The sequence below is a fragment of the Oncorhynchus masou genome, chromosome 24 (assembly GCF_036934945.1).
Source record: "Oncorhynchus masou masou isolate Uvic2021 chromosome 24, UVic_Omas_1.1, whole genome shotgun sequence".
NCBI lineage: Eukaryota > Metazoa > Chordata > Actinopteri > Salmoniformes > Salmonidae > Oncorhynchus > Oncorhynchus masou.
Window position 1 is genome coordinate 31,529,528 of NC_088235.1, and position 26,693 is coordinate 31,556,220.

Sequence of the window (26,693 nt, forward strand, 5' to 3'; positions counted from 1 at the left end):
GGCTCTGACAGTGCTCCTCCTGCTCCTCCTTGCACAAATGCGGAGGTAGCAGTCCTGCTGCTGGGTTGTTGCCCTCCTACGGCCTCCTCCACGTCTCCTGATGTACTGGCCTGTTTCCTGGTAGCGCCTCCATGTTCTGGACAATATGCTGACAAACACAGCAAACCTTCTTGCCACAACTCGCATTGATGTGTCATCCTGGATAAGCTGCACTACCTGAGCCACTTGTGTGGGTTGTAGACTCCGTCTCATGCTACCACTAGAGTGAAAGCACCGCCAGCATTCAAAAGTGACCAAAACATCAGCCAGGAAGCATAGGAACTGAGAAGTGGTCTGTGGTTACCACCTGCAGAACCACTCCTTTATTGGGGGCGTCTTGCTAATTGCCTATAATTTCCACCTGTTGTCTATTCCATTTGCACAACAGCATGTGAAATTTATTGTCACTCAGTTTGCTTCCTAAGTGGACAGTTTGATTTCACAGAAGTGTGATTGACTTGGAGGTACATTGTGTTGTTTAAGTGTTCCCTTTACTTTTTTGAGCAGTGTATAATGCAGTTGATTTGCGATGATGACACAGACATTATATTAAGCAGGACATTCATTCGAGCCTTAAAATCCAATTGTAATCCAAAAGTAGTGTGAAATGCACTCATAAGTAACATAAATATAGGCTTTTTTTAGCTGGCGTTTTATAAGAACTCCGCCGTGTTCTACCACCAACTTCCGAGCATCACCCTCCTGCGGCAATGTTTGCAAACACAGATCTGTGTCTATAATGATCAAAAATAAAAAAGCACAACAAATACACTGACCCACCCATACTACTTCCTGAATCTCTCCCCTTCAACGGCCCCGCCGTCAAAACCAAGTAAGACAAGTTATTTTGATTTTATAGGGTTATATTCTTAAATGTTAGCTTTTTTACCGATCCAAGTGAACTCGACTATTTCTCGAAATGTGCTTCTAGAATTGTGGGCAGGTTTAATCTTCTGACTGGCTTTATTTAGCTATTCTGCAAATTTTCTGTCAGAGCAAAGCATTTCCCATGTCAGCATCTCGTTTCAACACGCAGCCCATCATCGCCCTTTGAAAACGCTCTTATTTGTTAACGATCCTGGATTTAGTTATTGCCACTTGTTTAATCGCTACACTTTTTGCCATATTTTTCCTCTCCTACATGAACCTACTTGGCAGATCGACCAGGTTTTCTAATTAGACCTACGCAATAGAGGCTATAGTTTAATCTCAAACTGCCATTTTGCTTCAACTCGGGACGCGTAGGCTACTGGGCTACAATGTGATATGTATTGGATGGCTACATTGTAATATTATGTAACAACCTCAGTGTATCATACATATATTTATTATTCAGCGGATAAATGAACACTTGAAACATGAGACAACACAGACTATTCTGATTGTCTGGAAGGTTACATCGTAGCAACCATTCTAGTCTGTTGTAGCCGAAAGTATGTTGTTTTATGAAATTATTTGCTTTATGGTTTTATTTCGTTATTTTGTTGTGTTCAAATCGAAGAATCAAGCCTTAACAGACACAGTCGTGTGTTCGAAGCTAGTTCTCTAGCAATGACTTTCATTCTTAAACTTTGCATTAGGCCTGTACTGGGCCCGCCTCCCGGCCTGTTTTTTTTCAGATTAATCCGTGTTTAGGGTAGATACGACTGAGATCCCAGTGTTGTGCCGAAAATCGCCCCCTGCCAGAATTCTCTCCCCATCGCGTGAACGCGCACACTCAATTCTTCATTGCTGCGACTTGCTTGCTAGTTGAGATTTCTGCTCTTCACTCCGTTGTCAGTGTAGCCTACATTTCACTGATCTCAGCAGAAAGTATTTTTTATTTGTGTCCTTCAATGTTGCTGTCAATGATCACGTTAGGTTGCGTTTCATTTCATTTTATTTTCTTGCCTGCTGAAATTCTCTCCCCTTCTAATTCCTTAATTTTGTGTCTAGAGTCAAATACTTTCTGTGGCACACATCAGAGTCAAATACTTTATATAGAACCAACTTAAAAGGCAACCGAAATTAATAATTAATGTATGTGTGTTATATTAAACATAGAGGAATGAGTAAAATGTTGGCAAGCAATAAACATTTCAGAACAACTACTCGTCGAATAAGACATGGGAGAGATGACGCATTTTGGCAGAGATTTATTTAGACTAATACACTTGAAACAAATAGCCAAACTGAAAACTGTAGACATTACTAGTGACTCCCCTGCGATCAAACTGCCATAAAAAAAATGAAATGCAGCCGAACTGAGATTTCGGCACAACACCGGAACGTGTGACGTGTCAGAGAGGTGGGTGGGGAACACCCAATCGCCCCTCCATATGTCACTGGTTATGTTGCTCTTTCGGGGTTATCCAGTCCAGGGAGTGTCTCAAATTAGGAGTGCTGATGTAAGTACAGGTCTCCCTTGTATTAATTATGATTTAAAAGGCAAAACTGAACCTAGTGCACCACTTTGCGATTACAGGCCCTGAAACCAGAAACCTGCAAGGCAGTTTATGTTTATTGTGGTATACCCCGGCTTCACATCTAGTCATGATAGTGGAATACTGGTAAACTGGTCAAGAGTCTGTAATAGTGTCTACTGTTTGTTCATTTGATCCCGGAGTCATATTATTCATCTCAACTACTCCATGTAGCCTATGCGAGGCACATCAAGTCTCCATTTGCCTGTGAAACTTTTACTTCTCTATTATAATTTGAGTATATTTAGTGAACTATGCCTTTACAAATCTTTATTCTCTGAATAAAATTAGCAGTTTTATTCTTTGAATAGAATATTTGGTCAGCTATTTTCCCCAGTAATTATGCTTCCTCTGATCCTTTAGGTAAGGTACGTAATGTCATTGTCCTTACAGTGTGTTTTGGAAAGGAAGGACGACTCAAACTTTTTCATCCCTTTTACCCTTTATTTAACTTGGCAATTCTAAGGGGAAGTAGGAGTTGCTCAAAACAATGAGCTTTCTCTTATGTAATAATCCAATGCCTGGAAATCTTGTCACATGGAAATGTCTGTGTATGCTTAACTCATCCTTTAACTTTTCTCTTTTTTTAACCAAATCTGTATTTTGGCTTTAAATGGTATGTTGTAGAAGGGTCCAGACACTTTTGCGATTTCACTTGGTTTTGAGAAACTTACCCAGGGGTGAAAGTAGATTTAAATGTCTTCCCGGTACCTCCTATGTATGTTCCTGTATGTGTTGACCATAACAAGTGCCCCAGAACCAGTGGAAGCAATAAAAATAACCGTAACATCAAAGATCCACCACCATATTTTACAGTAGGTGAGAGGTACTTTTCTGTATATGCATCCAGGCCAAAGAGCTCTATGTTTTTGTCATCTTACTGTAGTATCAGTTCCAATCCAAGTGCCAGGCAATAGCATTGTAACATATTGTAGTGGACCTTTGATATTATGGGTCTGTTTAGCTTCTACTGGTCCTGGGGTCCTTCTTAAGGTCAACGGCATCATGAACTCTAACAAGTACCAGGACATTTTAGCCAAAAACCTGGTTGCCTCTGCCAGGAGGCTGAAACTTGGCCTCAAGTGGATCTTCTAGCAAGACAATAACCCCAAGCACACATCGAAATCCACAAAGAAATGGGTAACTGACCACAAAATCAACCATTTTGCAATGGCCATCTCAGTCTCCAGACTTGAACTCCATTGAAAACCTGTGATTTGAATTGAAGAGGGCAGTCCATAAGCACAGATGAAGGATATCAAGGATCTGACAAGATTATGTAATGACCTAAGATCCGACCCAATGGTTCTCCAATCTCTTTAAACATTTTAGAAAAAGGCTCAATGTTGTTATCCTCGCAAGGGGAGGGTACCTTAGAATTGAAAACAGGGGTACCAATAATTTTTACCTCTTTGATTACAGATAAAAATGTATTTCTCTGAGAAATTGTATTAGTATAAAATATAATTTCCCATGTGTTTTTGCATGCAATATTGCAATTATTTATTTCATTCAGTATTGTTTGGACGTCTGTATCAAAGGTCCCAATAATTTTGGACCTGAATGTATTTTATATTCAGTGAGCTCCAACATTACTGGAACCCCTGACTGGCAATGCACAAGCAATACTTTAAATATATACAATATAATTATTTGATAAATACTGTACTTTTTCAATGGAACCCACTTAAAATCATTTATTGATTTTATTAAAAATCATTGTCCTCTAAATCAAGGTTTCACAATTAATGGCACCCTTAAATATTATTGTAAATAACATTTTCCATTAAACTAGTAATTAAATCCCACTTATTTAAGTTTATCTAAGTCTTAAGGAACTATATTGAGGCATTACATCACTTTCTGTTTCAGTAGGGTATAAAAATGAGGTAAGACTCATGCAATATCCCTTTGTCATCCAACACCATGAAGAAAACAAAAGAACTGGCAGTTCAAAAAAAGATAAATCAAATTTTATTAGTCATATGCGCCGAATACAACAGGTGTAGACCTTGCAATGAAATGCTTACTTACGAGCCCCTAACCGACAGTGCAGTTAAAAAAAAATATGGATAAAAGTAACAAGTAATTAAAGAGGAGAAGTAAAAAGAAAAAATAACAATATGTACAGGGGGGTGCCGGTACAATGTGCGGGGGTACCGGTTAGTTGAGGCAGTATGTACATGTAGGTAGAGTAAATTAAGGTGACTATGCATAGATGACAACAGAGAGTGGTAGTGGTGGGGAGGGGGAGGGGGGGCAATGTGAATGGTTTTGGTAGCCATGTATGACTAGATGTTCAGGACTCTTATGGGGGGTAGAAGCTGTTTAGATGCCTCTTGGACCTAGACATGGTGCTCCGGTACCGCTTGCCGTGTGGTAGCAGAGAGAACAGTCTATGACTAGGGTGGCTGGAGTCTTTGACATTTTTCAGGGCCTTCCTCTGACACAGCCTGGTATAGAGGTTCTGGATGGCAGGAAGCTTGGACCCAGTGATGTACTGGGCCATTCGCACTACCCTCTGTAGTGCCTTGCGGTCTGAGGTCGAGCAGTTGCCATACCAGGCAGTCATGCAACCAGTCAGGAAGTTCTCGATTGTGCAGCTGTAAAACCTTTTGAGGATCTGAGGATCCATGCTAAATCTTTTCATTCTCCTGAGGGGAATAGGTTTTGTCGTGTCTGCTTCACGACTGTCATGGTGTGCTTGGACCATGTTAGTTTGTTGGTGATGTTGACACCAAGGAACTTGAAGCTCTCAACCTGCTCCACTGCCGCCCCGACGATGAGAATGTGGCCATGCTCAGTCCTCTTTTTCCTGTAGTCCACAGTAATCTCCTTTATCTTGATCACGTTGAAGGAGAGGTTGTTGTCCTTGCACCACACGGCCAGGTCTCTGACCTCCCTATAGGCTGTCTCGTTGTTGTCGGTGGTCAGGCCTACCACTGTTGTGTTATCGGCAAATTTAATGATGGTTTGAGGTCGTGCCTGGCCGTGCAGTCATGAGTGGACAGGGAGTAAAGGAGGGGGCCGCACGCACCCCTGAGGGGCCCCTGTGTTGAGGATCAGCATGGCGGATGTGTTGTTCCCTACCCTTACCACCTGGGGATGGCCCATCAGGAAGTCCAGGAACCAGTTGCAGAGAGAGGTGTTTAGTCCCAGGGTCCTTAACTTGTTGATGAGCTTTGAGGGCACTATGGTGTTGAACGCTGAGCTGTAGTCAATAAATATCATTCTCACATAGGTGTTCCTTTTGTCCAGGTGGGAAAGGGCAGTGTGGTGTGCAATAAAGACTGCTTCATCTGTGGATCTGTAGGGGTCGTATGCAAATTGGAGTGGGTCTAGGGTTTCTGGGATGATGGTGTTGATACATGTTTGTCGCCAAACTCACTGGCCCTAGGTCATCTATACGTTTTTGCTAGGTAAAGCCCCGCCTTATCTCAGCTCACTGGTCACCATAGCAACACCCACCCATCTGTAAATAGCCCATCCAACTACCTCAACCCCATATTGTTATTTTTTTTGTTGCTCTTTTGCAACCCAGTATCTCTACTTGCACACCATCATCTGCACATCTGTCACTCCAGTGTTAATGCTAAATTGTAATTATTTCGCCTCTATGGCCTTTTATTGCCTTACCTCCCTAATCGTACTACATTTGCACACACTGTACATTCTATTATGTTATTGACTGTACGTTTGTTTATCACATGTGTAACTGTGTTGTTGTTTTTGTCGCACTGCTTTGCTTTATCTTGGCCAGGTCACAGTTGTAAATGATAACTTGTTCTCAACTGGCTTACCTGGTTAAATAATGGTGAAATATAAAATGTGAGCCATAACCAGCCTTTCAAAGCACTTCATGGCTACAGACGTGAGTGCTACGGGTCGGTAGTCATTTAGGCAGGTTACCTTAGTGTTCTTGGGCACAGGCACTATGGTTGTCTGCTTAAAACATGTTGGTATTACAGACTCGGACAGGGAGAGGTTGAAAAATGTCAGTGAAGAAAGTTGCTGGTTGGTCAGCGCATGCTTGCAGTACATGTCCTGGTAATCCATCTAGCCCTGCGGCCTTGTGAATGTTGACCTGTCTAAAGGTCTTACTCACATCGGCTGCGGAGAGCGTGATCACATAATCTTCCAGTACAGCTGTTGCTCTCATGCATGTTTCAGTGTTATTTTCCTCGAAGTGAGCATAGAAATTGTTTCGCTCGTCCAGTAGGCTTGTGTCACTGGGCAGCTCTCAGCTGTGCTTCCCTTTGTAGTCTGAAATGGGTTGCAGGCCCTGACACATTCGACGAGCATCAGAGCCGGTGTAGTAGGACTCGATCTTAGTCCTGTATTGATGCTTTGCCTGTTTGATGGTTCGTCGGAGGGCATAGCGGGATTTCTTATAAGCTTCCGGGTTAGAGTCCCGCTCCTTGAAAGAGGCAGCTCTAGCCTTTAGCTCAGTGTGGATGCTGCATGTAATCCATGGTTTCTGGTTGGGCTATGGTACGTACAGCCACTGTGGGGAAGATGTCATCGATGCACTTATTGATGAAGCCAATGACCGATGTGGTGTACTCCTGAATGCCATTGGAGGAATCTGGGAACATATTCCAGTCTGTGATAGCAAAACAGTCCTGTAGCTTAGCATCTATGTCATCTGACCACTTTTTTATTGATCTAGTCAGTGATGCTTCCTGGTTTAATTTTTGCTTGTAAGCAGGAATCAGGAGGATAGAATTATGGTCAGATTTGCCAAATGGAGGGCGACGGAGAGCTTTGTATGCATCTCAGTGTGGAGTATAGGTGGTCCAAAGTTCAACTGTGTACATGTATATATTTTTTTATAAATACTTGTGCCTCACCTTCTCATGCTTCCTTTCTTTCAGGTCCTAAAGATGAGTTATCCAGGTTACCCTCCGTCCGGTGGCTACCCTCCCCAGGCAGGTGGCTACCCTCCCCAGGCAGGTGGCTACCCTCCCCAGGCAGGTGGCTACCCTCCCCAGGCAGGTGGCTACCCCCCACAACCGGGTGCATATCCCCCCCAAGCAGGTGGCTACCCACCCCAGTCCGGTGGCTACCCACCCCAGGCCGGTGGCTACCCACCCCAGGCCGGCGGCTACCCAACCCAGGCCGGCGGCTACCCCCCCCAGGCAGGGGGCTACCCTCCCCAGCAGGCCGGAGGTTATCCTTCCATTCCTCCAGCACAAGGTAAGGCTATTATTTTGGGATTACATTAGTATTTTGTTTTCATGGTAGTGCAAAAGTGTGCTTGCTCTGGTTTGGAGTTATTATCCTGTTCATTAAAATCATGCTACATCACTCACTTGTTGTCTCTTCATTCTCTAGGTGGTTGGGGTGGAGCCCCTGTTGGTGGAATGGTAAATATGACTTATTACCTTGAATCAAGTAGCTAACTAAGAACCAAGTAACTACCAACATATTGTACGGCTCTAAATCAGCGGGTTCTATTTACGACCTGATCTACACACCCTGTAACATGTATGGAGTCTGTTACCATGTCATTATGTCCCAAATGGCTCCCCATTCCTATGGGCCCTGGTCAAAAGTAGTGCACTATTTAGGGAATAGGGTGCCATTTGATTTGGGACATAGCCAGAGCCAGTAATGTGATACCAGCTAATCACCTCCTTTTCTCCATTCCAGCCAGGCGGAGGTATGCCCCAGGGATACCCAGGCGGTCCTGCTCCATGTCCACCCCAGGGGTACCCAGGAGGCCCTGCCCCAGGACAGCAGCCCATGCCTGGCTACCCTGGAGGAGCCCCGGCACCCAACCCCTCCATGCCAGGATACGGAGGTGGTGCTCCGGCTACTCCCCATTCACCTGCCATCAATGTGAGAATCTCTTGTTTCTTTTTTAGTTTGTGTCATGCGGACTGAAACCATTAACCTGTATTTACATAGCTTTTTCCTAATATACTTTACAAAGTATTTCCTTGTTTCAGTATTTCCTTGTTTCTATATTTCCTTGTTTCTGTATTTCCTTGTTTCAGTATTTCCTTGCTTCATTTTCAGTACTTGTTTCTATTTGTCATTAGAGAGGCTACAGGGGTGCGATAAAGGACCACCCAGGTGCTGACCCTTTGAGGGATGTGGAAGTCCTCCGCAAGGCCATGAAGGGCTTTGGTCAGTAGTTCATCATTATAGACATTCACTATCATGGATAGATGTTTGAAGGATTTGATGAGATTCAGTCAAATTCTAATAACACTTTATTTAAAGATGCAGGAGAGGAGGTGAGGCATAACTGAAGTTTCTTCTGTGGAAAAAAAGTTATTTTATTATATTCTATAAATCTTCAATGGCTTGATGCATATGTAGTATATTATACAATTAAGAGCACACTATTTAGTGATACACATTCCATCTACTACCAGTTAAACTGCTAATAATGCTAATAATAGATTATTTTCAACAGGCACGGATGAGTCCGCTATAATTGAGCTTCTTGGAAGCCGTACCAGCAAGCAGAGGGTTCCAATGGTTGCAGCCTACAAAACCACTTATGGGAAGGTGAGGTTTATACTAGAGTAATGACTATGGTTTCTTCTATTGTCTGCTATTGATGCTGTTAGTTTAACTTCCATGTAGTGTTCATCTATGTCTGCGCCCTGTAGTGGTAATGCTAACCAAAAGGAGAGAGAGACTGTATTCTTCAAAACAACTTTATTATAACATTTGCAAAAATGAAGCAATCAATAACAACCACTCAGTGCGTCGTTAGGAAAGTCCAATGAACAGAGTTCTCTCTCTTATAGAAAAACTACCACCTATTTTGTCTATGTGGCAGTTTAGCAGATGGAAACAGGGACGGAACATGGCGTGTAAAAGCAGATTTAGCTTGTCTGTTCAGATAATGGTGGCAACATCAACTGTCTGTTCCTTCCTTCTTGTTTTCACACATCTAAGTTCCTGTAGATTGTGAAAACAGGATTTTACATACTGAGGTCTCACCCGAACGGCTCTTATCTGTATGCCAAGAATTATGACTAAGTCACACGACAAGCCTGTATCAGTAAAAATAGTAACATATAACAATAGACACTTATCTTAAGTAAAACAGCATAGTATGTCAATCAAATCTATTTATAAAGCCCTTACATCAGCTGATGTCACAAAGTGCTGTACAGAAACCCAGCTTAAACCCCAAACAGCAAGCAATGCAGGTGTAGAAGCACGGTGGCTAGGAAAAACTCCCTAGAAAGGCCAAAACCTAGAGATGAACCAGGCTATGAGGGGTGGCCAGTCCTCTTCTGACTGTGCCGGGTGGAGATTATAACAGAACATTGCCAAGATGTTCATAGATGACCAGCAGGGTCAAATAATAATAATCACAGTGGTTGTAGACGGTGCAACGGGTCAGCACCTCAGGAGTAAATGTCAGTTGGCTTTTCATAGCCGATCATTAAGAGTATCTCTACCACTCCTGCTGTCTCTAGAGAGTTGAAAACAGCAGGTCTGGGACAGGTAGCACGTCCGGTCAACAGGTCAGGATTCCATAGCCGCAGGCAGAACAGTTGAAACAGGAGCACCAGCACAACCAGGTGGACTGGGGACAGCAAGGAGTCATCAGGTCAGGTAGTCCTGAGGCATGGTCCTAGGGCACAGGGAGTGAGAGAGGGGGGGGGAGAGCTAGAGAGAGAGACACGGAAAGAGAGACGGAAAGAGAGACATGGAGAGAGAGACAGAGAGAGAGAACTTCCATTCACACAGGACACTGGATAAGACAGGAGAAATACTCCAGATATAACAGACTGACCCTAGCCCCCTGACACAAACTATTGCAGCATAAATACTGGAGGCTGAGACAGGAGGGGTCGGGAGACACTGTGTCTAATTAAACAGGATAGTATGTAATTAATATTTAATTTACACCACAGTCTCAAATGGCACCCTATTCCCCTATGAGCCCTGGTTGAAAGTAGTGTGCTATATAGGGAATAGGGTGGAGCAGCAGCACATTTGGGGAACAGATTTACTGTATGTTGAGTGACCTCTTACACAATCTTCTATTTCACAGGATTTATTCCACGATCTAAAGTCTGAGCTGACTGGGAGTTTTGAGAAGCTGGCTATTGCCATGTTGCAGACACCAGCCAAGTTTGATGCATCTGAACTCAAAGAAGCCATATCGGTTTGAACGGGTTCTTTTGTTTACTCTTAGACTATACCAGGTTCATGTTCATTAGAGCAAAACGTAGGATAACATTTTGAAACAAAACAGAAACAAGCTTCTTATTGGACAAGTTCTGATATTACCTCCCTATTCCAGTCCGTTATGGACCGTTTTCTTTTGTTTCGTGCCTACTGAACACCACCCAGGTTATTCCACTCTTTATATTAGGCCTCTTTTGTGAGTCATTTCAGTATGAAACAGAAAGCTCCATTAAAGACAGACAAAGTCAGGTATGTTGAGGCCTGAGGAATCACTCATCTTACTATCTGGTGAACAAGATTTAGCTACTTACTGTAGCTTGTAGAGAACAAGTATTACTTGGGCCATGATTTATTCTTGTCTTGAACCACAAACTATATGGTGAACTATGTGGTGATTCACTGTAGCTGTAGAGAATAAGTATTACTTTATTGCACCTGGCCAGTAATTATTATTGTCTTCTAGATAATTTCTGGAACTCATACACATAGCATTTATGTATTTACTGTATACTTAACCCTGGCTGGTTTGTTCTCAGGGTGCAGGTACTGATGAAGCATGTCTGATTGAGATCCTGTCATCTCGCTCCAATGCAGAAATCGGAGAAATCAATCAAATTTACAAACATGGTAAGAGCTGTGTATTTATTATGGATCCCCATGAGCTGCTGCCAAGGCAACAGTAGCTAAAATGCCAAGGCAGCAGCTACTCTTCCTGGGGTCCAGCAGAGTTAAGGCAGTTTATACAATTTAAAAAATATTACAATACATTCACAGATTTCACAACACACGTACTCCACCACTACCACATATCTTCAGTACAAAATCCATGTGTACGCGTGTGTATAGTGCATATGTTATCGTGTGTTTGTGTTTGTGGCAACTGACCACATGACTGAACAGTAATCCAGGTGCAAAAAAACTAGGACCTGTAGGACCTGCCTTGTTGATAGTGTTAAAAAGGCAGAGCAGCTCTTTATTATGGATAGACTTCTCCCCATCTTATGTATCAATATGTTTTGATGACAGTTTACAATCCAGGGTTACTCCAAGCAGTTTAGTCACCTCAACTTGCTCAATTTCAACATGATTTAGTTGAGGTTTAGTGAATAATTTGTCCCAAATACAATGCCTTTAGTTTTATAAATATTTAGGACTAACTTCTTTGCCACCCACTCTGAAACTAACTGCAGCTCTTTGTTAAGTGTTGCAGTCATTTCAGTCACTGTAGTAGCTGACATGTATAGTGTTGAGTCATCTGTATGCCAGTGGCATGGCATTAGTAAAGATTGGAAAAAGTAAGGAGCCTAGACACCTGCCCTGTGTGTTTCAGAGTAACTGACTGAAATGGGGTTAGTATAAGACAATTTATTGAAATGCTGTTTGTTTCAGAGTAACTGACTGAAATGGCGTTAGTTTAAGACAATGTATTGAAATGCTGTTTGTTTCAGAGTAACTGACTGAAATGGCGTTAGTATAAGACAATGTATTGAAATGCTGTTTGTTTCAGAGTAACTGACTGAAATGGCGTTAGTATAAGACAATGTATTGAAATGCTGTTTGTTTCAGAGTATGGTAAGACCCTGGAGGATTCCATCAGTAACGACACCTCAGGACACTTCCGTAGGCTCCTCGTCTCACTCTGTCAGGTAACCTTTTATTGATATGTTATCGATGGGTTTTTGATGTGTTGTTAATCGTTATCATTGCGTAACATCTTTGACAGTGAAGGCTAAAGCTGATTCATGATGACAACCTAATACTCAACAAAGTCGGTGCTCTTGCACTTCAAACTGGCTATCTAATGGCTACAAATTAGACATATCTTTAATTTGTGTTAACAATTTCTGAAATGTTATTTTAATGAAGTGAACAAGCGAAAAAGACTCGGGGAAACCAAATTTGTATGAAACTGCTATTTCCCTCTCAAGATAAACATCTACTATAGCCTCTTCCTGAGTCAGGAGTCAGGAAGTAGAGCCTATTATAGAGCCATTTTTTGTTTACAAGCAAACGTCACATTGGAGTGGTGCACACATATGCTCACAGCAAAAGGTCCTGTAGCAGATAGCTATACATTGATGTTGGGACATTGACAAACTTAGTAGTGTGAGTGATGACCATGAAAACACACAAGACTGATGGCTATAGCTATGTTCAACAAGTTATTATTCTTCTGGCTTTACCTAGCTCTATTTGGGATATTTTACCTTGCTTCGCTGGCTTGCTACTTAATCAGTCCTCCAATGACATCTGCAATGTCGTAGACCATCTGATTACTTGTTTGTTAACTTGCAGGAGCTGTATTTCAAGTTGAATGATCGTATCCATTTCAATGTAAACAAACCCCTTTCTACTGCGAATATGTGCCCAAAACTTTTGATGCGGCTGGGTCTGGATTTTTCAAGAAGCAATGGATGCATCCCAAAACTATAACCTATTCCCTATATAGTGCACTACTTTTGACAAGAACCATATGGGCCTGGTCAAAAGTGGTGCACTATAAATGGAATAGGGTGTAATTTAGGACGCAAGCCCATAAAGATACCCTGGAAGATTTATGGAAGCAATTACTGAAATTGGTGGAGGAGAAGTTGAGTTTCCATGCCTCAAATTCCTTCCAAGCTACGAGTATTCCACTGTTCATAGTTTAAGGGTTTCCAGATTTTTTTCCTCCCATGGAATAATATCGTCTGCCTCCCAGGCACTGGTCAAAAGCAGTGCACTATATAGGGAATAAGATGCCATTTGGGATGCATCCATTTCTTTTGTAGTAAAACCATTTTTTTGCTTCCTGTTTGAAGGGAAATCGAGACGAGAGGGAACAAGTGGACATCAACATGGCCAAACAGGATGCTCAGGTGATCACTGTTTCTTGATCTGTTAATATAATAGCATTTAAATAGTTTAAGATCTTTGTGATGTCACAATAGTGCTTATATACCCAGTAGGCTTATAAGAAATTGGACATTGTTTCATTTCTGATCTGAAACTTTACTTAAGGAAGCATGTATCTGTCAATATTCATATTTAAAAAATCTAATTTAAAAAATATTGGCAGCCGATATGATTCCAAAGAGTTAGACAAGCATTTAATTCTTCTACTGATAGTTATTGTGTTAGATACTGATCATGTTGTGCGTTAGAAACTGATCATGTTTATTGTTCATTTTACCATTATTTAACCGGGTAGGCCAGCTGAGAACAAGTTCTCATTTACAACTGCGACCTGGCCAAGATAAAGCGACACAAACAGAGTTACACATGGAATAAACAAACATACAGTCAATAACAACATAAAAAAAAGAAAGTCTTTATACAGTGTGTGCAAATGGCGTGAGGTGGTAAGGCAATAAATAGGCCATAGTAGCGAAGTAATTACAATTTAGCAAATTAACACTGGAGTGAGAGATGTGCAGATGATGACGTGCAAGTAGAAATACTGTTGTGCAAAAAAGTAAATAATAACAATATGGGTGAGGTAGGTAGATTGGATGGGCTATTTACAGATGGGCTATGTACAGCGATCGGTTAGCTGCTCAGATAGCTGATGTTTAAAGTTAGTGAGGGAAATATAAGTCTCCAGCTTCACCCATTTTTTTTTTCTCAATTCGTTCCAGTCATTGGCAGCAGAGATGTTACGAATCCCTTTTGGCCCGACAGTCTAGGGGGATGGTAATGAGACCCGTAACATAACTCATGCAAATTATAATTGTGACAAAGTAAAAGTGAGAACAAATAACCAGGACAACTGAGATCTACCGTCAAACTCAAGGTTTATTTGAAAACACACGGTAATGGGGGGAGCAGGGAAAGGGGCTGAGCTGGACCCAAGGAAAGAAACAATAAGTATTCAAAAAAAACCTAAGCTAGACTAGCCTACTTTAACAACAGCTAACTAACTAACCAAAAATACAGTGGGTGGTCCGCCAAGTTCTAACTAGTGTATTTAACAAAGTCTATCTACGGGTAGTGTATGCCCATGGGCGACTTGTCTTGGTTTCCCCTTTTCCCACCAGCAATCAAACACAAACACCATAACAATACTCACAGGTGATGACAAAGTGCTATGGAGGGGCTCAAACAAAAAGAGAGGTTAATACACAACGAGAGAGTGAAACACAGAGACCTACAGACATGGCATTTACAGAGAGAGATTGAGCTCTAGAGCAAACAACTGACAGGGTTTTTAAACCAAGGGAAAGGAACTGTGATAGGGTAGGAAAACAGGAGGTGTGTCTTCTGATTGATGATTGATTGGTGACTGATTGGGGAGTGATGATTTTCACCTGTGAGGGGAGAAGGAGAGAAAAGAACACAGGATACACACACACACACACAGGATACACACACAGGATACTGGTATCCGTAACAAGAGAACTGGAAGGAAAGGTTGCCAAAGAGGTGTTGGCTTGGGGGATGACCAGTGAGATATACCTGCTGGAGCGCGTGCTACGGGTGGGTGTTGTTATCGTGACCAGTGAGCCAAGATAAGGCAGGGCTTTACCTAACAACAACTTATAGATGACCTGGAGCCAGTGGGTCTGGCGACGAATATGCAGCGAGGGCCAGCTGACGAGAGCATACAGGTCGTAATGGTGGTTGGTATATGGGGCTTTGGTGACAAAACGGATGGCACTGTGATAGAGTGCATCCAGTTTGCTGAGTCGAGTGTTGGAGGCTATTTTGTAAATGACATCGCCGAAGTCGAGGATCGGTAGGATAGTCAGTTTTACGAGGGTAAGTTTGGCAGCGTGAGTGAATGATGCTTTGTTGCGAAATAGGAAGCCGATTCTAGATTTAATTTTGTATTGGCGATGTTTAATGTGAGCCTGGAAGGAGAGTTTACATTTATCCAGACACCTAGGTATTTGTAGTTGTCCACATATTCTAAATCAGAATTGTCCAGAGTAGTGATGCTGGTCCGGCGGGCGGGTGCGGGCAGCGATGGGTTGAAAAGCATGCATTTAGTTTTACTAGCGTTTAAGAGCAGTTGTGTGTTAGAAACTGATAATGTTATGTTCTGTGTTAGAAACTGAACATGTTGTGTGTTAGAAACTGAACATGTTGTGTGTAGAAGCTGATCATGTTATGTTGTGTGTAGAAACTGATCCTGTTATGTTGTGTGGTAGAAACTGGTCCTGTTGTGTGTTAGAAACTCATCCTGTTATGTTGTGTGGTAGAAACTGGTCCTGTTGTGTGTTAGAAACTCATCCTGTTATGTTGTGTGTAGAAACTCATCCTGTTATGTTGTGTGGTAGAAACTCATCCTGTTATGTTGTGTGTAGAAACTCATCCTGTTATGTTGTGTGGTAGAAACTGGTCCTGTTGTGTGTAGAAACTCATCCTGTTATGTTGTGTGTAGAAACTCATCCTGTTATGTTGTGTGGTAGAAACTCATCCTGTTATGTTGTGTGGTAGAAACTCATCCTGTTATGTTGTGTGTTAGAAACTGATCCTGTTGTGTGTTAGAAACTCATCCTGTTATGTTGTGTGTAGAAACTCATCCTGTTATGTTGTGTGGTAGAAACTCATCCTGTTATGTTGTGTGGTAGAAACTCATCCTGTTATGTTGTGTGGTAGAAACTGGTCCTGTTGTGTGGTAGAAACTCATCCTGTTATGTTGTGTGGTAGAAACTCATCCTGTTATGTTGTGTGGTAGAAACTCATCCTGTTATGTTGTGTGGTAGAAACTCATCCTGTTATGTTGTGTGGTAGAAACTCATCCTGTTATGTTGTGTGGTAGAAACTCATCCTGTTATGTTGTGTGTAGAAACTCATCCTGTTATGTTGTGTGGTAGAAACTCATCCTGTTATGTTGTGTGGTAGAAACTCATCCTGTTATGTTGTGTGGTAGAAACTCATCCTGTTATGTTGTGTGGTAGAAACTCATCCTGTTATGTTGTGTGGTAGAAACTCATCCTGTTATGTTGTGTGGTAGAAACTCATCCTGTTATGTTGTGTGGTAGAAACTCATCCTGTTATGTTGTGTGTTAGAAACTCATCCTGTTATGTTGTGTGGTAGAAACTGGTCCTGTTGTGTGTAGAAACTCATCCTGTTATGTTGTGTGGTAGAAAATCATCCTGTTATGTTGTGTGGTAGAAACACATCCTGTTATGTTGTGTGGTAGAAACTCATCCTGTTATGTTGTGTGGTAGAAACTCATCCTGTTATGTTGTGTGGTAGAAACTCATCCTGTTATGTTGTGTGGTAGAAACTCATCCTGTTATGTTGTGTGTAGAAACTCATCCTGTTATGTTGTGTGTTAGAAACTCATCCTGTTATGTTGTGTGTTAGAAACTCATCCTGTTATGTTGTGTGTTAGAAACTCATCCTGTTATGTTGTGTGGTAGAAACTGGTCCTGTTGTGTGTAGAAACTCATCCTGTTATGTTGTGTGTAGAAACTCATCCTGTTATGTTGTGTGGTAGAAACACATCCTGTTATGTTGTGTGGTAGAAACTCATCCTGTTATGTTGTGTGGTAGAAACTGGTCCTGTTGTGTGTAGAAACTCATCCTGTTATGTTGTGTGTAGAAACTCATCCTGTTATGTTGTGTGGTAGAAACTCATCCTGTTATGTTGTGTGGTAGAAACTGGTCCTGTTGTGTGTAGAAACTCATCCTGTTATGTTGTGTGTAGAAACTCATCCTGTTATGTTGTGTGGTAGAAACTCATCCTGTTATGTTGTGTGGTAGAAACTGATCCTGTTATGTTGTGCGTTAGAAACTGATCATGTTATGTTGTGTGTTTAGAAACTGATCCTGTCATGTTGTGTGTTAGAAACTGATCATGTTATGTTGTGTGTAGAAACTGAACATGTTATGTGTTAGAAACTGATCCTGTTATGTTGTGTGTTAGAAACTGATCCTGTTATGTTGTGTGTTTAGAAACTGTATGCTGCCGGGGAGAACAAAGTGGGGACGGATGAGTCCCAGTTCAACGCCATACTGTGTGCCAGGAGCAAACCCCACCTGAGAGCAGGTAGCTACCCATCCTGCAGTATCTGTGTTTATATCACCAAGTCAGGTCACTGTTCTGGCCGACAGGGTTGTAACCTTTCAGATGTTGAGTGAGGTTGTTTCCTCATATCCTGTTTTTCTATGTATATTATCTCAACACTATTTATACAAACATATTTTATTCAATATATTAATGTATATTAACTGGTTGTTCCAATGTTATAACAACCCTGCCCATGGCTCATTAGTATATTCTAACTTTACTAAGTGGTTATAAAAATCATATTACATGTTTAACAACCATGCGTATGGTTATAACAACTCTACCTATGGTTATAACAACCTTAAAAAATCTAGTCAAAGTGTATTGGTCGTGTACACAGTTGTGGAGATGTTATCGCAGGTGCATCGAAACAATGCAGCAATATCTAGCAAATGACATGTTTTTTATTACATGATTATAGCAACCCGGCGCATGGTTATAGCAACTCTGCCAATGGTTCATTAGTATGACAACCTTATTACATGTTTAACAACCCTGCCTATGGCTATAACGACAGTATTACCTGTTATTACAACCCTACCCATGGTTATAACAGCCATGGCTCATTAGTATATTACATGTTTATAACAACCCTGACTACATAACAACCCTGCCCATGGCTATAACAACCATATGACATGTTTATAACAACCCTTACCATGGTTCTTGTTTCTGCTAGTGTTCCATGAGTACCAACAGATGTGTGGCAGAGACATCGTGAAGAGCATCTGCAGGGAGATGTCTGGAGACGTGGAGGACGGCATGGTGGCTGTTGGTAAGTTCAGAAATAACCATCTAGCACTTTTTGGATCTGAAATTCCTGTTGACTAATGAGTGTTGAAAATCATATGATTCAGGATCACACTGTTTTGTTTTGATATGCACAGTGTCTACATAGGGCTCTAAAGGAGGAATGGGTTGCCACTTGGGACTAAGCCAGTATGAAGGTTAGTCATGTCTCAACTCTATGAAGTAAAGCCTTGTCTTGTTGTGTTGCAGTGAAATGCATCAGGAACACTCCTGAATACTTTGCAGAGAGGCTTCACAAGGCCATGGCGGTAAGGAAATAATTGTTTCTCACTCCGCTGATGGAAATGTTCTTCAACCGTGTTTACGGGTAGCCACCATGAGACATTGTTTGTAGTCACTTTCACTATAGTGTCTTCGACATATTTTCACACACACACTAGTGCTGAGCTATTAACCAACATTTTTTCAACAACTAATTGACAGGGTTCAGTTAATTGAATTCTATTTCATTTAGTTTTTTTCTTCTGTTTTTCTAGAGATAAATCAGATCCGACATGAACTGTGCGATGTAATGGGGAGTTGTTAACGCTCCTTCAAATGAGTGGATTCTGCTATTTCAGCCACACTCGTTGCTGTCAGGTGTATAAAATTGAGCACGCAGCCATGCAATCTCCATAGACAAAAAATTGGCAGCAGAATGGACTTACTGAAGAGCTCTGTCACTTTCAGCGTGGCACCGTCATAGGATGCCACCTTTCCAAAAAGTAAATTCATAAAATGTCTGTCCTGCTAGAGCTGCCCCAGTCAACTGTAACTGCTGTTATTGTGAAGTGGAAATGTCTAGGAGCAACAAAGGCTCAGCAGCGAAGTGGTAGGCCACACAAGCTCACAGAACGGGACCGTTGAGTGCTAAAACACACAGCGCGTAAAAATCGTCTGTTCTCGGTTGCAACACTCACCACCGAGTTCCAAACTGCCGCTGGAAGCAACGTCAGCACAATAACTGTTAGTCGGGAGATTTGTGAAATGGGTTTCCATGGCCGAGTAGCCACACAAGCCTAAGATCACAATGTGCAATGCCAAGGATCAGCTGGTTTAAAGCTCGCCACCATTGGGCTCTGGAGCAGTGGAAACGGGTTCTCTGGAGTGTTGAATCACATTTCATCATCTGGCAGTCCGACAGACGAATCTGGGTTTGGCGGATGCCAGGAGAACGCTACCTGCCCCAATGCATAGTGCAAACTGTAAAGTTTGGTGGAGGAGGAATATAATGGCCTGTGGCTGTTTTTCATGGTTCGGGTTAGGCCCCTTAGATCCAGTGAAGGGAAATACACTGCTCAAAAAAATAAAGGGAACACTTAAATAACACAATGCAACTCCAAGTCAATCTCACTTCTGTGAAATCAAACTGTCCACTTAGGAAGCAACACTGATTGACAATAGATTTCAAATGCTGTTGTGCAAATGGAATAGACAACAGGTGGAAATTATAGGCAATTAGCAAGACACCCCCAATAAAGGAGTGGTTCTGCAGGTGGTGACCACAGACCACTTCTCAGTTTCTATGCTTCCTGGCTGATGTTTTGGTCACTTTTGAATGCTGGCGGTGCTTTCACTCTAGTGGTAGCATGAGACGGAGTCTACAAACCACACAAGTGGCTCAGGTAGTGCAGCTCATCCAGGATGACACATCAATGCGAGTTGTGGCAAGAAGGTTTGCTGTGTCTGTCAGCGTAGTGTCCAGAGCATGGAGGCGCTACCAGGAGACAGGCCAGTACATCAGGAGACATGGAGGAGGCCGTTGGAGGACAACAACCCAGCAGCAGGACCGCTACCTCCGCTTTTGTGCAAGGAGGAGCAGGAGGAGCACTGCCAGAGCCCTGCAAAATGACCTCCAGCAGGCCACAAATGTGCATGTGTCTGCTCAAATGGTCGGAAACAGATCCATGAGGGTAGTATGAGGGGCCGACGTCCACAGGTGGGGGTTGTGCTTACAGCCCAACACCGTGCAGGACGTTTGGCATTTGCCAGAGAACACCAAGATTGGCAAATTCGCCACTGGCACCCTGTGCTCTTCACAGATGAAAGCAGGTTCACACAGAGCACATGTGACAGAGTCTGGAGACGCCGTGGAGAACGTTCTGCTGCCTGCAACATCCTCCAGCATGACCGGTTTGGCGTTGGGTCAGTCATGGTGTGGGGTGGCATTTCTTTGGGGGGCCGCACAGCCCTCCATATGCTCGCCAGAGGAAGCCTGACTGCCATTAGGTACCGAGATGAGATCCTCAGACCCCTTGTGAGACCAGTGCGGTTGGCACTGGGCTCCTCCTACTGCAAGACAATGCTAGACCTCATGTGGCTGGAGTTCCTGCAAGAGGAAGGCATTGATGCTATGGACTGGCCCGCCCGTTCCCCAGACCTGAATCCAATTGAGCACACCTGGGACATCATGTCTCGCTCCATCCACCAATGCCACGTTGCACCACAGATTGTCCAAGAGTTGGCGTATGCTTTAGTCCAGGTCTTGGAGGAGAACCCTCAGGAGACCATCTGCCACCTCATCAGGAGCATGCCCAGGCGTTGTAGGGAGGTCATACAGGCACGTGGAGGCCACACACACTACTGAGCCTCATTTTGACTTGTTTTAAGGACATTATATCAAAGTTGGATCAGCCTGTAGTATATCCCATTTAGCAGACGCTTTTGTCCAAAGCGACTTACAAGTCGGCTGGGGCCACTACTTTTGCATATGGGTGGCCCCAGTGGGAAACGAACCCACGACGCTTGGCGTTGCAAGCGCCATGCTCTACCGACTGAGCCACACAGGACACAGTGTGGTTTTCCACTTTAATTTTGAGTGTGACTCCAAATCCAGACCTCTGTGGGTTGATAAATTTGATTTTCATTGATAATTTTTGTGTGATTTTGATGTCAGCACATTCAACTATGTAAAGAAAAAAGTATTTAATAAGAATATTTCATTCATTCAGATCTAGGATGTGTTATTTTAGTGTTCCCTTTATTTTTTTGAGCAGTGTATTAACGCTACAGCATACAATGACATTCTAGACGATTCTGTGCTTTCAACTTTGTGGCAACAGTTTGTGGAAGGACTTTCCTGTTTCAGCATGACAATGCCCCTGTGCACAAAGTGAGGTCCCTACAGAAATGGTTTGTTGAGATCGGCATGGAAGAGTTTGACTGGCCTGCACAGAGCCCTGACCTCAACCCCATCAAACACCTTTGGGATCAATTGGAACACCGATTGCGAGCCAGGCCTAATCGCCCAACATCAGTTCTCGACCTCACTAATGCTCTTGTGGCTGAATGTAAGCAAGTCCCCACAGCAATGTTCCAACATCTAGTGGAAAGCCTTCCCAGAAGAGTGGAGGCTGTTATAGCAGCAAAGGGGGGGACCAACTCCATATTAATGCCCATGATTTTGGAATGAGATGTTCGATGAGCAGGTGTCCACGTACTTTTGTTCATGTAGTGTATCTCTACCTGAAAATACATGATCTAAGTGATTTAATAGTTGGTATTCAGCAGTCATAAAATTATGCCTTATTTACTTTGAAGAACTACAAAATAGTGATTTTTGTAAGACTGCATAGGCAGCAGTCAAATAAAACAAATGTAAAATACACAACTGAAATATTTTAGTAAAAGAAATATGCTTAAGAAGCGATAGGTAGTAATGGGCAGTGACTACCATCATGGGACCCTTTAAAAAAAAGTATTGTGTGTTACAGCATTCAACCCAAATAATCGAAACCGAAATAGATAACCTGGATTATTTTTTAATAATCGAACCGAAACCGAACCAAACTCAAAAAGCACTAACACACACACACACACACACACACACACACACACACACACACACACACACACATTTAGATGCGTAGTGATTTTTAAAGATTTTTATTTTTTATTTCACCTTTATTTAACTAGGTAGGCCAGTTGATAACAAGTTCTCATTTACAACTGCGACCTGGCCAAGATAAAGCAAAGCAGTGCGACAAACGTCACAAAGTTACACATGGGATAAACAAATGTACAGTCCATAACACAATATAAAAATCTATATACAGTGTGTGTAAATGTAGTAAGATTAGGGAGGTAAGGCAATAAATAGGCCATAGTGGTGAAATAATTACAATTTATCAGTTAAACACTGGAGTGATAGATGTGCAAGTAGAGATTCTGGGATGCAAAGGAGCAAAAAAATAAATAACAATATGGGGATGAGGTAGTTGGGTGGGCTATTTACAGATGGGCTGTGTACAGGTGCAATGATCCGTAAGCTGCTCTGACAGCTGATGCTTAAAGTTAGTGAGGGAGATATAAGACTCCAGCTTCAGTGATTTTTGTAATTCGTTCCAGTCACTTGCAGCAGAGAACTGGAAGGAAAGGTGGCCAAAGAAGGAGTTGGCTTTGGGGATGACCGGTGAAATATAACTGCTGGAGCGCGTGCTGCTATGGTGACCAGTGAGCTGAGATAAGGCAGGACTTTACCTAGCAAAGACCCTTATAGATGACCTGGAGCCAGTGGGTTTGGCGACGAATATGAAGCGAGGGCCAGCCAACAAGAGCATAGAGGTCACAGTGGTGGGTAGTATATGGGGCTTTGGTGACAAAACGGATGGCACTGTGATAGTCGACATCCAATTTGCTGAGTAGAGTGTTGGAGGCTATCTTGTAAATTACATTGCCGAAGTCGACGATCGGTAGGATAGTTTTACAAGGTTATGTTTGGCAGCATGAGTGAAGGATGCTTTGTTGCGAAATAGGAAGCCAATTCTAGATTTAATTTTGGAGATGCTTAATGTGAGTCTGGAAGGAGAGTTTACAGTCTAACTAGACACCTAGGTATTTGTAGTTGTCCAAATATTCTAAGTCCAAGCCATCCAGAGTAGTGATGCTAGACAGGCGGGCGATTGCGGGCAGCGATCTGTTGAAGAGCATGCATTTAGTTTTACTTGCCTTTAAGAGCAGTTGGAGGCCACGGTAGGAGTGTGGTATGGCATTGAATCTCGTCTGGAGGTTTGTTAACACAGTGTCCAAAGAAGGGCCAGAAGTATACAGAATGGTGTCGTCTGCGTAGAGGTGGATCAGAGAATCACCAGCTGCAAGAGCAACATCATTGATGTATGCAGAGAAAAGAGTTGGCCCGAGAATTGAACCCTGTGGCACCCCATAGAGACTTCCAGAGCTCCAGACAACAAGCCCTCCAATTTGACACACTGACTCTAATTGAGAAGTAGTTGGTGAACCAGGCGAGGCCGTCATTTGAGAAACCAAGCCTGTTGAGTCTGCCTATAAGAATGCAGTGATTGACACGAATCGAAAGCCTTTGGCCAGGTCGATGAAGATGGCTGAACAATATTATCTTTTATCGATGGCAGTTATGATATCGTTTAGGACCTTGAGCGTGGCTGAGGTGCACCTATGACCAGCTCGGAAACCAGATTGCATAGCGGAGAAGGTAGGGTGGGATTCGAAATGGTCGTTGACTTTAGAAAGGCAGGGTAGGATAGATATTGGTCTGTAACAGTTTGGGTCTAGAGTGTCTCCCCCTTTGAAGAGGGGGATGACTGCGGCAGCTTTCCAATCTTTGGGATCAGAAGATACGAGAGGTTGAACAGGCTAGTAATAGGGGTGATGGAGACAACAAGTTATGTTTTAGGGCTAGTTCATGGGGTGGCACATACTGTGTTGACTGAAGCGTTCATGCTTATATTATACTGATATTATGATGACATTTTGTGAAGTTTTGGACTTAAGGGTAAGGGTGTTTTCAACTCTTCGGGCACATTTATTTTCTCGAAGCAAGCCGAAGTTGGTGGCCAAAGTCAGTAGCTGAAGTCTATGCCCCTTTGTCGGTGATTGGCACAGTAGGGATTCTTCAATAAAGTTTTTGTTGTCATTTAATTTAATGAGAGACGACTCGTTTTCATGCACATATTTTCACTGATAAATACTGCACCAAATATCTTAGTTAAATATAAAATTGCAGAAATATCAAAATTATTGACAGATTTCTTGAGTCATCTTGGATTAATTCTGACTATTTTGAAGTGTATACTGGCTACGGTGTCTCAAAATGGACAAACGGTACTATTCTCACCTTTTTCACATTTTTCAAGCGAATGTCTTTTAAAGAAGTTTTTGAGGACACTCATTCGGTTTGCCTCGCCGTGTTTGGCTTGGCGCCAGCCGAACTGAAGCATACTGATGCCTTAACCCCTCTTTGTGATATAAATCCTTTAATTCATATTTAGTATTGACTCTGTACTATGTGTTCCCAGGGGGCTGGGACCAAGGACAGGACTCTGATTCGGGTCATGGTGACTCGCTCTGAAGTGGACATGCTGGACATCAGACAGGTGTATCAGCAGACCTACGGGAAATCACTGTACACCGCCATCTCTGTATGTACCTTACACAAATAATCACTATGCTAAAATTATTTTATTGGAATCAATCCATTGATTTTATGCTATGGAGTTGGATTGCTGCCAAAATTATGGAAATTAATGAATAATAATTAAATAATTAAAATAATAGTAAATTATATTCATTTCTTGGTTTATCTGATGGAGAATAATGCATTTAATACTGTTTTTTTTCTCACCATCTGATAGGGTGATACCTCTGGTGACTACAAGAAGATGCTGCTGAAGCTGTGTGGTGGAAGTGATTAGAGGGAAATTAAGACATCGTCCACATCAACCAGGACAGTGAAGTCATAGAATTAGAATGAGAATATTTCAATTCAGAGGTGCTATGGCCGTTCTATTTCTATGAGTGTGCAAGTCCATAATAATGTACCAGACACGATCCTATATCAACCTGTGATGCATGTCGTTATTTTAGCCTTACTTGTGTCTCACGCTCCAATGCAACATTTCATTACTAACTACTAACACACACACACAACATAATGTACTAAACGATATATGCAAGATAATTATTTTCTTTGCTGCATATGCAATCAGTTATTGTGTAGTCTTGATACATTTTCACAGTGGTGGAAAATGTCCCCAATTGTCACACTTGATTAAAAGTGAAGATCCCATAATAGAAAAAGTATTTTTAAGTACCTTACACCACTGCATTTTCAAATGTTTTTTTATCATGATATGTGTAATCATATTTCATGTTATTAGGATAGTATCATTGTATACTAAAATACAGTACTATAATTTACAAATGATTAGCTTTCTGCCAAAAACTAAATATATATTAATATTTCTGAATGTTAGTCTTTGTGTAAACACGTGCAAATATTGTATGAGATTTAGATACTTAAGATATACAAAATGTTGTATCCTAGAGTTTTATTGCTGACTACTAGTATATTCTATGCAAATTAACACCTTGTTACATTTAGAATGAAAGCCAATAATAATGAAATATCACTACACATTTTCCCCCCAATTTGTCTCTGTTAGTGACACCTTTTATTAATGTTGGCAATTTTCCATTGCTTGTTTCCCAGATATAAACACGATGTTGCCTTTTATGCTGCAGACCCAAAACCCGCCATGGCATGCAACTCTTTCAATGTTATACCATCTATTTTGAAAGCTATTTAGTTCCACACAAGTCAATATTTGTTTCTCATGTAATCTTTCATTTCCATTTTTACCATAAATTGAATGTAAGTAATTGTGCAACTGTTTGCCAAAAGGGAAACATTTATTCATTACATAGGTATCTATAACCGGTAGACGTGTTGTAAAACGTTATGCCAGTAGAGAGCAGGTTTTATACACAAGTGAAATTGGCAATGGATCCACTGAGACATGGTAACTGGAAAATTATCTATACTGGCTCAGTATATAGCTATTATATTAATATCACTTTTGTTACTTGTCACAATGGCCCAAAAGTGCTGCCTTTGTATGTACAAACTAACGTTTAGAATCATTTTATTGTTGTAATGTTCATCCACAGGCTTATAACGGCATTCTTCGTGTTAATTAAAATATTTTGACTGACTCATTTTCTGTTTCAATAATTTGATTTTTGTCCTTCATATTCATATCGATTGTCATAGCCTGAGTGCTATTAAGCCAACTCCTTTACACTCATAGGCTGGACAAGGACAGCATTGAAGATGGAAAGAGCACCAAAAGACTTGGGACCAGGCAATGACTAATTTCTCTACTGAGAGACATTTAATAACTTCTTATAGTAATTTCCCTATTAGACAGCTGTTTAACACAATGATCATTTGCATTTCAAAGGCCTGTTTCATTTCCACCGTGGC

At 41.9% G+C, this 26,693-nt stretch overlaps 1 protein-coding gene across 1 annotated transcript; it reads left to right on the forward strand.

The window, feature by feature from the left end:
* The first annotated feature begins 765 nt into the window (after positions 1-765).
* LOC135512048 (annexin A4-like) lies at positions 766-26,421 on the forward strand. Its single transcript, XM_064933653.1, has 15 exons — positions 766-871; positions 7,376-7,697; positions 7,836-7,867; positions 8,154-8,342; positions 8,546-8,633; positions 8,926-9,020; positions 10,528-10,641; positions 11,201-11,291; positions 12,231-12,310; positions 13,466-13,522; positions 17,551-17,644; positions 18,345-18,440; positions 18,665-18,723; positions 24,727-24,849; positions 25,063-26,421. Exons 2-15 carry the CDS (start codon positions 7,385-7,387, stop codon positions 25,120-25,122), a joined length of 1,491 nt encoding a protein of 496 aa, XP_064789725.1. The 5' UTR covers positions 766-871; positions 7,376-7,384; the 3' UTR covers positions 25,123-26,421.
* The last annotated feature ends 272 nt before the right edge of the window (positions 26,422-26,693 follow it).